Source organism: Channa argus, chromosome 9, assembly GCF_033026475.1.
Source record: "Channa argus isolate prfri chromosome 9, Channa argus male v1.0, whole genome shotgun sequence".
NCBI classification, from domain to species: Eukaryota; Metazoa; Chordata; class Actinopteri; order Anabantiformes; family Channidae; genus Channa; species Channa argus.
In genome coordinates, this window is record NC_090205.1 from 13,365,186 (window position 1) to 13,379,737 (window position 14,552).

The 14,552-nt window shown below is 39.5% G+C and overlaps 1 protein-coding gene across 1 annotated transcript in view; it reads right to left on the minus strand.

Moving 5' to 3' along the window:
- igsf3 (immunoglobulin superfamily, member 3) overlaps window positions 1-7,117 on the minus strand; it is a 72,455-nt gene extending 65,338 nt beyond the window's left edge. Inside the window, exon 1 of the mRNA XM_067517195.1 lies at window positions 6,238-7,117. Coding sequence (XP_067373296.1) covers window positions 6,238-6,277 — 40 coding nt within the window. The 5' untranslated portion in view covers window positions 6,278-7,117. The remainder of the gene's footprint in view (window positions 1-6,237) is intronic.
- Between the last annotated feature and the right edge of the window lie 7,435 nt (window positions 7,118-14,552).

Consider the following 14,552-nt stretch of genomic DNA (forward strand, 5'->3'; position numbering starts at 1 on the left):
AGAAGAACAGTTAAATCACTTTATAAACTGAACAGCTGCAGGGTCGTTGTTGTTATTGTTGTTGACTTGTTATCGCAAACCTTGAGATATGATCTCAGGCAGAGCCATACAATCCTGGCAATGAGTTTGATGTGAGGGAAAGTCCTGATAGTTAACCAAAGGTGCTGCTGCTGAGTCAAACCAAGACACAAAGCAGATGCTACCTCTGGTCTGTCTCCAGCTAGAGCCACTTTCCCAATCCACTATGGCAGGCAGGAAGTCTCCCTAGAGAACTTTGTTTCACTTCACACAGTCACTCATCTCCCCATGTGAAGTGGAGAGAGACTGCAGCTCAGATCTGGGTCACAGGGGAGGATCATCATTAAAAAAAAACAGACACTGCGTGAGCAGACTGCCTATGATTAGGCACAACTAACTTTAGGTTTTGATTTATTGCTCGGCTAGCAATCAAGTTCAGTCAGTTCAATCTTAAATGTTTTTAGACTTTTCCTTGATCTTTCTGAAAGTTGAAATTGAGGAAAAGTTGTTTTATTCCATCACACTTTTCAAGAGAGAGGAGGGAACCTGATAACAGAGGACAGTGGGGATGGAAGAGACTGCAGTGGCAGCTGGGTTTGAGTTTCTCTAGCTGACTGTGAAGTGTGTATTACAGGGCAATTACTCGCCCTGTGGGTAGTACACACACTAGTAACCAGCTTGACTTGTTCAGAAGCAAAAATACATCCGTGTTTGCACAATCACCCACCCCCTGTACAGTTCTATTGATCCGTGACTAATAAGACATCTCGGTACTCGGCTAACAGCAGGACACTGACCTACGAATGGCCTGGGTTTTCATTATGCATCCAACTTTAGAAAATGTTTACTGGAACCTACCACACAGTTGGTGGATGGTAGCCGAGCTGACAATCTCGTTTCTGCTCTTCTAGTGTTTGTGTTCTGTCAGTCGAGTCAACAATGTTATGATATGAAAAAAACAATAGCACAAAAGGCGTCTTGTCATGGGTATACACGAAGATGTGGGTCTAATGCTTATGATGCAAACAAGCCTGCTCACAACTACTGAATATCGCAGGCACACAAAAAACAAAGGGGGAGAAAGCAGCACCCCAATGTGACAAAAGACAAAAACAGACAAAAATAATGAATAGGCTAACAAAAGATGGAATACATCACAGTCAGGCACAATACAGTTTTCCATAACATACATTTTGCCGCCTAGACCTAAAATATTTGGACAGTTTTACACTTGATCTTCAGGCTAAAATAATCAATACTACATGTAAGTGCCAGGTGTCAGATTCAACTTGAAAAGGTTTACAATAAAAAAGGTATATAGACATCTAGAAAGAGCTGTGTGTGATATTTTAAAGCCTTTTAAAAGACTGTGCCTAAATTGCATGGGTCCAAAAGTAATCAGACATTTGGCCAATAAATGCTGTTAGGGCAGCTGTGGGTTGTTTCAATTTTAGTGTGTCTACAAAGGAGAGAGCAGAGATGAACATGCAGCTAAAAAAAAACAAAAAACAAATCAGCTAATTATATGCTAAAGATGTGCTAAAATAAGATAAATCTATCAGAGATATTTTAATACTAAAGGTTTGCCAAAAAGTAACAAATCAAAAAGCCAGTGTACATAGTGTAGTAAACTATAATACAGACGATTACACATATTGTGGATGAGCAGAAAATAATTTTCACAGTGAAGAAAAAAAATAAAAATAAATAAAAAACAGCCAGCTCAGCAAGTCACCACTTTTCTCCAGGATGTACATAGGTGTACATGTTTTCTTGTCAGTGAACAAAAGAAGACCATAATCCCAGAGGATTTGTCTCAAGATGCAAACCCCTGGTCGGCCACAAAAAAAGAAAAAGCAATACAGCAGTTTACCAAAACTGGTACAGTTCCGGAATAAGTCAACCTCCAACAAAATGGTAGAGAAAAGTGTGGCATGACATAAGAATGTCATGTATGTCAAAATGGTGATGTTTGTATCATAACATGGCCTTGTATAAAAACCCAAAGAACTGGAATTTATTAAAGGATTTCACTGGTGGGGGAAGTAATATGAAAAACAGTTATATACAGGAGCATTCTGTGTGCTGGGAATTAGGAAAAACCTCACGTGAACCTCTGCATTTCTATTCTGATTGTGATCTAATATTTTATTTCAAATTAAATATGGAATGTGAAGCAAAGAAGTTAGTGTTGAAATACTTATAGTCTTTAGTGTACATACAACAGTTGTACAAACTCTAGATGCTGACTTATTGCATTATGCTTCACTGTCTAGACAGAACGCTTTCCTCTGTCAGCTGAGGCTTACAAACACATGAAAAGCATTCACGGTACGGCAACAGCTGACTCCAGATGCACAGCAACACGACCCATGGCTTGACCACACACACAAAACTTAAAACCTCTGTCATTTTGGGGTGGGGACCCACAGTTGTCTTTGTTATTTGGGACAGAGGAGAAGCTGGGGTGGGCATGAGGGAGTGGCAATGCAAACTCTCAATCCTGACAGGGTTTGAAATGCCTCTGACTTGACTGCAATGTGCCCATTTACAGTTGGAAAGTCAACAGAAATTGAGACTTTTATATTTGCATTGCACAAAAGTCTTGTTTCGCTTTCCATCTTTAGCAAAAATAATTTTCTTTAATATTGTATATGGCCTTGGGAAAGAAGGGGTCCTGTTTTTTCCTTTCAACTAACATAAAATAGACTGCACTTTCGAAGTTAACTAGTTATCGTAATGAGTCAGTTCCATGTAGCAGATTTCCAATTGATTTGACTGCTGTTACTGTATATTTCACATGTTCACATTACGGGGTGCACACGTTTTAATGACCATGCCTTAAATGGAAAAAAAAAAGTGTTTATTCAAACTAACCACTTCTGAGACATTTGTGATAATTGTCACAGCAGCACATGCAAAATCAAATCTGCACTTAAGTGGCGGTAAGTGCTGCCCTTTCTACATTGTACAAAAGTTTAAAAAAAATAATAATTTAAAAAAAGCACAGTAGTTATACCTAAAATGGAAATGAGTTTTGAAGTACATTTATGTTGTATGATTGAGTCAATTACGCAGGGTTGGTTTTATCCTCCCTCTGTTGATAAGCACAAAGTTTGATGGTGTTGCTACAACTACTTAAAAACTTTTCTCCTTTCAATCAATAGCATAGTAACGAGCTGGGATAACAGGCTATTGTTTCACCAAAAATAGCATCAATAATCTCACTAAAAATCTAATCTAACACCAACCCCAAAAAAAGAGAAACCAGAAGAGATCTACTGCAAAAAGGGAGAGTGAAAACAAATGAAGGATTAAGAGAAGTTAAAGGTTAAAAGGTTTGCTTGGCTAAAAAGCTGTATACCCTTGATAGTATAGTGTTACATCTCAGTGAATGTAGTGCTCGTACTCTTAAAGTAATGACTGGTTTTTATCTATTTACTCATGGTGTTTTGAGTTGTTTATTCCATTAGTGAACATAAAGTCTGCTCAGTATTTTTCATCTTAGTTTTATTTGTTTTTGTGTAGTTTAACCTTCGATAAAAAATAATAAATAATAAATCAATGTATTCATTGGCCATGCACTTCTATGTTCATGGCCTGTAGATATAAGAAAAAACATCAATGGATAAATGGATAAATAAGTAAAATTAAAAAAAACTACTAAATAGCTGTATTTAGAACATCAGATTTTTTTAATACCCAAAATGAACACTAACCAAGATAAATAAAAAACGTCAAATTACGACAAATGTTTGAACTGCTGCAAATGGCAGAATGTGCATCTTGTCAGAAGCTAGCTACACAAATTGTACGATTATCCACTTTACAATGTGAAGCTGCTCTGAGACCAGCTGATAAACAGGACCAGTGGCAGCTCATTAGAGCCAAGGCGACTGCAGGCCGCTCTCCTGTCAGCCTGGCAAATGGAAACCACTCAGGCATTTCAAAGTTAAACCAGCTAGCCTCACACATGTAATGCCTTCAATACAGATATATAAACCAGGACATCTTGGGCACTTCAGGTTCTCTCTCGGTTTCATATACACAAACAGAACCACGACCACACACAATGCTGCTCCGCACCACACACAACATATTTCTCACTCTCTGTGGGGGAGAAAAAAGACATCCTATTTGTGAAGCTAATAAACATTCTTTCCTTCGGGCAGCTCTTTTTATATATGACTTATATCATACACCCTGGTGCCACAAATAAGCACCCTGACGCACACTCACTCACATCTGGTTGCAGACTCAGCAGCATAAATAACACTGATATAAAATTTGCCTGGCAAAAATAAAAAAAAAAATAAAAAAGAAATGTGAAAATGGCACCCCTGGGCTTAACAGTCATGGTTACACTTGCCATCTAACACAGCTGTCACCCACCTTTTTTAAAAAAAATAAATAAATAAATCTTCTCTGTAAAGAAATACAAGTGCAAAAATGTCTGCTCGCTGACACACGTGGCAAAATAAGACAGCTGATCACAAACAAAAAATAGACACAAGCACGCCTCACTGAACAATGCTTGTACCAGGCCCTGGAAGAGGGATACATTGTCGATATGGTGGTTTATTCTCATGTGTTTTGTTGGGATGTGTTAAAACTTACAATAGCACCAATACTGCATTATGAAAGCACAGTTCCCTTCCTTTAGATGAGCAGCCTTATATTACAGCTGATAAAAGAATTCTAATGTGGATTTTTTTAAAAACAAGCAAATTTTTCATGGTGTGTGCCAATTCGAAATGTAAAAAAAAAATTATATTAAAAATTTCCAAGTCTGGGGAATAAAAATATATTGACTAGTTACAGTTTTGGTTCAAATGTTTATATCTTACTTCTAAACTGGTCTCATCATACCGTCACAGTCCATGAATTTAATCACAGCAACTAATACTAATTTTCTGTATCAATAAAGCTAAGAGTTCAATGTGTAAACTATGAATGTTTTGTAAATACAACAAAATGTCCATAAATTATCCAAAATTCTAACCGACATCTTCAAATGCCCCATTTGGTCTCACCAACAGTCAACCTCCAAAAATATTCACTTGACTTTTCAGACAACTAAAAATCTGAAGCCAGTTTTTTGCCAATATTTGTTAAAATTAGAATTGTTGCATTTTAATTTTCTGTCAAACTACACACTCCACATAAAACAAAACTTTTCCTTTTGTCACACGTTCTTCAGCAGCTCAAGCCACTTCCACTTAAACCAAATGATTCATGATATTATGCAATGTAAAAACCCTCCGTTATTCTGCCTACATCACAGAGAGGATCTGTATTGTGACTAAGTGCAGAATTAACTGTACAGTGAACAACACAGCTCACATTTTTTCTTGGGAAAACTCATTTGCTGCTCCCAATCCAGTGAAAGTGACTTCCTATGCGCTGAAAGGACGTGAAGCAAGGCACAGACTGGTAATCCTCTTGGCCAAGTGGGGGCCTCCGGTGGGCCAATCTTGGACTCCCACTCCACCCTCCCCCCCCTCCCTTCTCTGCCCCCCCCCCCCCCCCGGCAGCAGCGACAGGCCTCCCAGTCCAGGAGCAGAAAAGCCATCTGGTGTTTGTTTGGGACAGTTCACAGGCAGGGTGTGTGTGTGTGTGTGTGTGTGTAGGTGTGTGTGTGTGTCAGTAACCATGCCCCTATGAATGTGTGTATGAGTCAGTGAGTGTCATCAGGTTTGAAGGCTTTGTATGTATTTGTCAGTGAAATCCAATAAACTGCAGGTTAAGTGACAACTGTGTGAAAACTGAACACAGTGAGCGGTTTCACTTCAAGGTATCACTTGCTGCACAGCAAGGGTGGTACTGGGGGTCTTCGCACCTGCTACGTGACTTCATAACGTTTTGTTGGTGGTGGGTGATCCAGGTGTGACTATAATGTGTGTGCGCGTGTGCGTATCAGGTTGTTAATATTAGCCCTTGCTAGGGTAAATCTGTGACTAAAGTACAAATATCACATTAACCTAGTTCAGCACCCACACACAGAGACACCCACCCACCAACAAACAGCTGTTTGCAGGCATCTGTTATTATTGCAGTGATTATAAATGTAGCCACCTGACTGACGATTAGTAGTTGGTTTCCCAACCATCCCGTTAAGGTCTCGTAACGTGTGCCGTGACTGGGACACAGTAGATAATCTAAACAGACAAGGGAGATTCGTGCACAAATGTAGACTGACAGCTTCTTTTCACGACTTACCAAGCAGCGCACAAGCGAGAAGGAGCGCACCGGCTGCCATTGTGTGTTGCCCCGCTGATTCACTCCCAATATTCCCGTTAGATGAGGAGGCGATGCCTGCTCGGGTTTGACAATGTGCTTAACCGCAGGTCCTGAATCAGAAAGGATGTGGTCCACGACTCCCGGGCGACAAAAGCAGCCGGGGCTTGTCTTGATAGTCCATCAGCCGGTGACTCCGGCGGTTTGCCAGTGTCCAACTCTCCGGCGTCCTTAGCTGAATAAAATCCTCGGACGTCTCTTCCCGTCGCTTTCCCCTCACCTATCTTCTTCTATCGTTGACGACGTGTGCGTACGCCAGGCGCCTGGGCGACCCAACCCACTCCGGTTTACGCATCTGAGACTGCGGAGGCAGTCCACAGTAGCAGCCTCCTCGCTAAAGAAGCAGAGTCCGAGACTTGTGCGACCCGCTTGAAGACCGGAGATGTAATGTGTGCAAAGAATATGAAAGCTATGGAGTCAGACTGCTATGGAGTCGTTGCATTTTTTTCCCTCCCCTTCACTGATAGGAGAGCAAATCGCAGTCCAAGCAGGCTTCAGCTTTCTGCACGGCGAATCCCAGAGACTACAATCAATCTCCCACTACCGCTCCGCAGAAAGCCCAATGGGCGGGCGCTCCAGATGAAGCAGACAAGGCTTTGTGCTCTGACACAATACATCTGATTAATCAATGAATACTCTAAACACAGCGTTCCCACATGCTCTACCAATAAACCTCAGCCAGTTTGTCTAAATGCACGGTGCTAAAATATGCACAAATGTTAACAGTAAAAAGCTACTTTACTGAGGGGTTCAAACAACAGGACACTGCTCAATCATTATCTGTTTAACAAAACGTGTGGTCCAACATGTCTCCTGTCCCAGGGGTTACTTCCCTGTTTCCTGCTTTGCAAACCACTTTTGTTTGTCCGGCAGTTTGAGAAGTTATCAGCCTGCTGCCCTGACCCCACCCCCTCCCGCGGCGCGTCCGGCCATGTGGGACACCGTCCATCGTGGGAGAGGCCAAATTTGCATATCTGAACTGAAATTCTAGGCCAGGACGCTGATGGCTTGAGTAGGTTAAGCGACGTGGAGGGTGATTAAATCTTTCAAACTGACAATTTTCTCAGCTTTTCATCGCAGGGTAAACTTTTACTTTTTATGCTGATGTGAGTCACTATAGCAGAAAATCATGCCACACATTAAGTGCATAATGACAGGGTCTTTTTAAGGGAAAAGAAACAAATCCCCCCTTTTAAACATTCAGCTTTTCATTAAATGAGTTTACTTCTTGTCTTGCGTTGATCACCACAAATCACCTTCTAATGCATAATTTACCAAGCAGTCTGTGTGATAGGGACAGAAAATTTATTTCACCCCCTATTTTTCCCTTCCACACACTGCTACACACACTACTGGCAATCAGCATAATGAGGTGCCACTCTGCTTGGGAACTGTAGGAAATATCCGAACAAACACAGTTTTCAACGCATTACAGTTCACATTTCACAAGTTGAAAGCTGCACATTTCCTCCGTCTTTGATTCAGATCACAAGTGGCAAAGCCAAGCAACACTTTGACATATGTACAGATTTATTGATTTGCACAACTCTGCTGCATTATTAGGAGATTCTCAAAATAGACAGGGTGAATGGGAGTGTGCTGGGAAACAGAAAATAGCACAAGGAGATAATACTGCTTTGGTGTGAAGCTGTGAAAAGAGCTCAGCTTCTGGGAAAGGACAGAAATATAGAATCCAAAAAGCTCCAACTTAGTGAAACTCAAAGCCCCCTCCTGTGTAATGCATAAATAAATGAGCAGGCCTTTGCATGTGCATACAAAAAGTAAATGAAATAGACCCATCTGGTATTTTCTTTCTCATCTGGGAATTGCAGGTTCCGAACACTGAGCGAATGCAACATGAATACCAGTTTTTGGAAGCATTAAAAATGATTTTCTCCCTTTGCAGTGCTCGTGGATTTCAGCTCAGATAAAAAAGTCCTGGGAAACCAGTAAAATGGGTGTGGACCCTGAGGCACCAACAGAAATGTTTACATAGTATAACACATTAATAAACTGTAACCTCACATCTGAACAAAACACAGCCACTAAAAACTTTAATGGCAAATAAAAGATCAGTTTGTCTCTTCTTCTCTGTACAACTGTGTCATCGGAAATAGATAAAGCTTTTAGGATGTTCAAATAGAGAAAACAAAAGCTTTAAAAGACACTATAATGACAACGAGTACAGCAGGATGGGATTAAACATTGGTATTAAACATGTGGGCTATTGGCTCAGTTTCTCCAAAGGTCTATCCAGGTCCAGTGCTGCTGGAAGTAATACACAGCTAAACAGAACTGCCTAGGTAGGCCATGTGCATTACACCTGGTCTACATATCACTGCTCCTAAAATTAGCTCAGTTCTCCACAGACACCTTATTGCATTTGCAACCAATGGCACAGTTTGCACAGACACACAGCTAAAAGGCAGCTGTAATGTTGTTTGAGCCCAGCATCGTGTTAGCACTGACAATGAGATCACCTTTGATCCCGCACATCAATTTTGGCAACTATCCACAAGTGTGTTTGCTCAGAGAAAAAAACAGAGGAATATATGCAAGTATATTGGGTGCTGGGGATCACAATAGGTCTCCATGGAAACAGAGTAGTCCGCATTGTGTGCACTTCATAACAGGGTCCATCACTTTAAAGAAAAAAGTCTTGATCACCAGCCTTCTTACGAGTGTCCTTTATAACGGCTAAGCACTGCATGAGACTCGTGCAGGCCTGCTAAGTTTTCTTTGAGTGGTCATTTAGTACCCTAGCGCATTATCTGTCGAGGTAGTGTCAGCAGGGTTACACAGGGCAGCTGAGAGGCTCAGTGTGGTGAAAGAGAGAGATTTGTTCACTTATTTCATCATGCACACATTTTCATAGTACATCTCCAAAGTATATGAATGATTTATTGGATTTCTATGTGCATTTTTTTCTCTAGTCTCACAAGAATAGTTCAGAATTACACAGAGGAGTGAGTGTAGAGGCAGTTCACACACAAATACATGTACATACAGTACATACAAGTGTCAATTGAAATTGCTTGAAAATTTGTGTATCACACAAATTCTGACTTTTTATGTTGATAAAATGATATATCGAATTATAAATATGTTTTTTAAAAAAGGCACTTTATTCTATTATTCTGAAGCAAGAAATATTAACCTCTGGACAAATTCTTAGAGGCTTGTCTAAGAGGAATGAGATACAGAGAGCAGCGATGAGAGGGATGGGGAGATAATCCAGATGGCTAAATATAGGCAGCAGATAAACACAGAACAGAGAATGTTTAACATTTCATTTTCAAACTAAAGTTATGGTTTGGTATGTGGCTCCTCTCTATTAACTAGGAGTACAAGAGGTGAAAATGGCTGCCTGTGGGGAGAACAACTTTATATGGAGACATTCACAGTTAAATCACCAGAGACTCACAAGATACCATGATCCTGAACAGCCTTTGGTAGTGGGCTGTAAATACATGTAGTATATATAGTGACAGGAACCAGCCTGACATATTGTATATACTGTGTTTGACAGTCAGCAGACTGACAGACAGCAGGCAGACGGCAATGCTCCAGCTGGGACCAACCAGATTCAAGAGCGACACTTTTCTATCTAGTATTTAATGTGAGCTGAGTCACTACACAGTCAGAGCAATATAGTCCAATTTCTCACGCCACACTTCACATCGGCTTGGGAGATTACACACTCCCATTGTCAAATAACCTGCGATTATATAGGCTACAGTTGAGGCTGGCACAGTCAAAGATTCAATTTGGCCCCTTATGTTATAAATCTTGTTTTTTTTTTTTTTAATTCTTAAAATCAAGTTCATGTATCTAAACTTATAATATTACAACTAAACTTATGCTGCGTACATCAAGAGCAACGTTCACGAGGCTTTATTTTACATTGCATTAGCCCTCCAGGTGCACATGTCACTACATTTTCCAGCAGATTAATTATTCATCATAGGGGCTCTTAATGTGGGGTATTAATATGAAATGTCAAGCTACCAAATTTTTTGCCTTCTATCTGTCCATGTCTCTTTCTCCACCCTGCAGCGTTGACAACTTTTTCTCTCCCCCTTATTTTATCATTTTGGTGCTGCATGCCACTCAGACTTGATACTTTTTTTATCACTTGAAAGCTCTCATTATCATGATTACTTCATAATTATATGTACCAGCATGTGTTTGCATGTGCACGTGTGTATGAATGCCCGGTTATTTTTATGTGTGCATGTATATTTTTGCACTCTAATTTTGTCCATTGTAAAGAATTGTGTAAGATGTCACTTTGCATTACAAGTCTGCTTACATGCAACAAAAGGTTTTAGGTGACACCCAGGTTTTGCAGTAATTACTAAAGACATTTGTGAAAGTGTCCACTCTTTGCAGGTGGTTATCACAACATGAATATATGTTTATTTAAGTCCCCATTGTTTTAAAATTACAGCGGAGCCAATGCTGCATTAAAGTCTATATAATTTTCAAAATCATTAGCTGACAGGTGGTTGCAAGAAAAACCCTGTATTTATTTCATTGCAAATGATCACTCTAGCTGAATGTGACAATTAAGGGCTTTTCAATGAAGTGAACAAATACTTGAACATCTGAGTAACAATAGATGCTTTCACCCAGCCTGGCTAGGCTTAGGTATTATTACACTGTGTTACACCAGGTGTTCATATACACACATTGTCGGCAGCAGAGCCACCGGGCCACACTGAATAACAGAGGAAGTCAGATACAATTATGACAGTTTCTGGCAGCAGTCTGGATAAAATTCTCCCTGTGTCATAAGGAAGGACATCTGTGTACACTTGTCCTTTCGTTGCATGCAGCAGAACTAATTTCCTCAGATCTTCATTAAAACTAGTTTTAGTGGGGTTCATGCATTTGTGTTGCATTCATCTCTCCTCTCCTCCCTGTCTGTTTACCTTTGTCTTTCTTTCTCATCTTGATTATGTGGGTGGTGTCCAAGTTGAAAACACAGCTGAATGAATCATACATTATTCATTATTTGTAGTGTGCTCAACACAAAAGTGACACACACACTCACACACACAACCACCCACTACACTCTAAGGCAATGGCTCATGACAACAAGGGTGTCAAGGTGAGCTTAGACACCATGTGATGATTGTTCGACTTTACGCCCCAAAACACCAACCACATTACACGACACACACGTTTCATCATCATCCCTCACAGGTACAGACTTGTCCTGTTTGCTGCTGGGAAACAACAACAAAGCAGATGCTATCTATCAACCCCAGAGTGAAAAACATGATTTGCTTCTTATGGTCACACTTAACTGAAGCTTTTGCTTTGTATACACAGAACAAGGTGCAATTCTTACTGCACATCCATATAAACTGACATGACTCATGGATGGAAAAGAATGTGGGCAAAAAAGGCTTCTGGAGGGACAGTTAATACACCACCAGGTTAGTGAATCACAGCATTATACAAGATGGTAACAGAAGAGGGGCAAACGTTTTTTTTTTTGTTTTAATAGATACATCATCCCACTGACAGCTGCTTACCTTTATTCACCTGTATCTTAAACCTTTGCATTGTGTATATTCCACTACATCAATTAGGTATCTTAACCAATAAAATGAGGACTATATTGTGGTTAGTTGTATAATAAAAATACATTTTACTGAGGTGGCAGGAAAGTCTGGAGGAAGGTTTCAAGGGCTCTGCATTTTATTCCCCCTTCAGACCAGCTAAGCTTCACCACCCACATAATGTTTGCATAATATACATGAAGAGTTCAATTATTTTTTAAGAAACATAATTACGGAAGATATTTTTTACCATTTAAAACTTACTAGTGTCATGGGTTGATGAAGCCTATCTCAGGTTCAGGGCACAGCATTTTATTCTCGTCTTTGTCCGAATCAATCATCGTCTAATGCTATTCCACTTAAAGGAAAAACTATATTTTGTCTTTGTTGCCAATAATGAGTAGGCCCAGCAGGCAGTTAGCTTAACTTAGGAAAAATGCAGAAAACGAGCAGAAGCAGTTTAGTCCAAAGTTTGAAAAACAAACATCCCACCCTAAAGCTAACACGTGATTTAACCCTTACGAATTGGGATCTAAAAATAAAAAAGGTTTAATTAATAGCTCTGCTAAGCTAGCTGATTCTACCCGATAGTTAATGTGTTGCCCCTGGGCCACCATGGTCTCTGTTTTACATGTAGGCCCATGTAACAGCATTAATTTGATTAGCAGGAACGAATAACCCACTGTGCTTTCTGAGCCAGAAGATGTGTTGTTTTCAAACGGTACAATCTGGAATCGTACTTTAGATTTAATTAATTGCAAGTAGGCTATAACAGGTGCTGGCCATGTCTTGTCTTCAACAAGTCTCCAAATTATGTCTTTAGTTTATTCATTGTAATTAAACAGTAACAAAAACTTTATCCATCATTTTGTCATGTCGTGTCAGAGGATTGCGGCCTTTTTGATGACTGAAATCTGTATGGCCTGCTACAAAATCTTAGTAGCTATGTTAAGCTAATACATGTGCCTGCTGGTTCCAGCTTACTATTTAGGATAATCACCTGAGAGTGGAACAAATCTTTTCATCTTTTTATTATTATGTCTTTGCACGAAAGCAAACAAGTGTATTACCCGAAATGCTGAACTTTAGGGTTACTGAGCCTGAGTTGTAACATTCAATTTAGCCAGATTGTGTTCAGTGAAAAAATATGCAAATAAGACACCACATAAACTAAACTGAAAACCATTATTCTTATTAATAAATACAAGATGAGCGCTGGGAATCGTCTCATACACAACAATCTAGCAAGTCACTGTTTGGTTGGAGAAATTGTTTCTCGAATCGACTAACAGCTGAGGGTGCCACACTCTCAAGGACACAAATATTAAATCCTGTTAAAGGTCACACTGTGGTATTGATGGGACTGATGCACGATAAGTCACACAGTAAATTAGGTGACTCGCTCAGATAGCATCTATATATCTATCTGTCTATCTGAACAAGTAACGGTGACATTAGAATATCCTCACATTTTGATTCAGTTCAAGCCAATCACTTCTCATAATCAGTCCAGCCAGTCAGGAAGTTGAGAGTTTACAGATAATGATTTCTGAGCTGTATGCGTGTGTTGTTTGGCAGAGGTAAAGCCCAGGGCTTCTTAAATGATCAGGTCAGTCTGAGCTTATCTTTGCTGCCTGCCAAGCAGAAGAAACATGAGCTGCCTGCCTACCTCGAGCTGAGTCATGCAATTCACTCTTTTAAACAAACACAGTTGCATATTCATCTGTGAGAGGCACAGGCGCACACACAGTTTAGAACACACATATACTCTCGCTGTGAAAAACACTGCCTCCGATGCAAACCCCATCTCATGCTAACAATCACATGCAAAACACTTTCTCTAACACGTTTTACGTAATGATGTCATTGAATTTGCTTTTCTTTTTTCTCTCAACTGCAATTCATTTACATGTGCTTTTCGTGCCCTTCAGAACTCATCAAGAGATGTACACAGAGCTATATCTTTGTTCCTGGTGACTGACTATCTTGCTGGAACAACACTGCTCTGTAGAGATGCTGCAAACTATCATTTTACATACAGGCTCATGTAAACATTTACTGACTGTGCACAAAATCTAATCACAGATGTAAAATTGTGAATCCCTTAAAATAATTATTGTGGGTTACATTTAAAGCTGCAGATGAACAAATTTTGTACAATTATTTGACTGTAATAAGGGTTAGAATTTTACTAACAATATATATATATATATATATATATACACACACAGTCTTTAGAAGTCACAAGAATATTTGGAACCAACAGTAAAAAAATCATGTGATTACATGTCACTAGATTTATAAATTCTACAGCAACTTCAGGGAATTAATTAATTAGATTCTTTCTGACACATTTGACTTTGACTGCATGGCTAATGGGCTGTACCATGATTCAAAACAATAAAAAGTACATTAATATTGTATTTATCAAATAAAATTTTCCTTTTTGTTTTTGTCAAAGGAAACAACTGTAGATTGTGTTTTTCCCTCTGGTAACAACAAATTGAAAATGCAATCAATTCTCAGCATTGCAGTTACACTTGTGAATGAGTTCAATTGATTCATGTGCAAAAAATAAAAAATAAAGGCAAAAACACTGTATAGGCCTACTTGGCCCATGGCCTCTAGTACGGATAATAATATTGTTAAGAAATGCTCTAAAAAGAA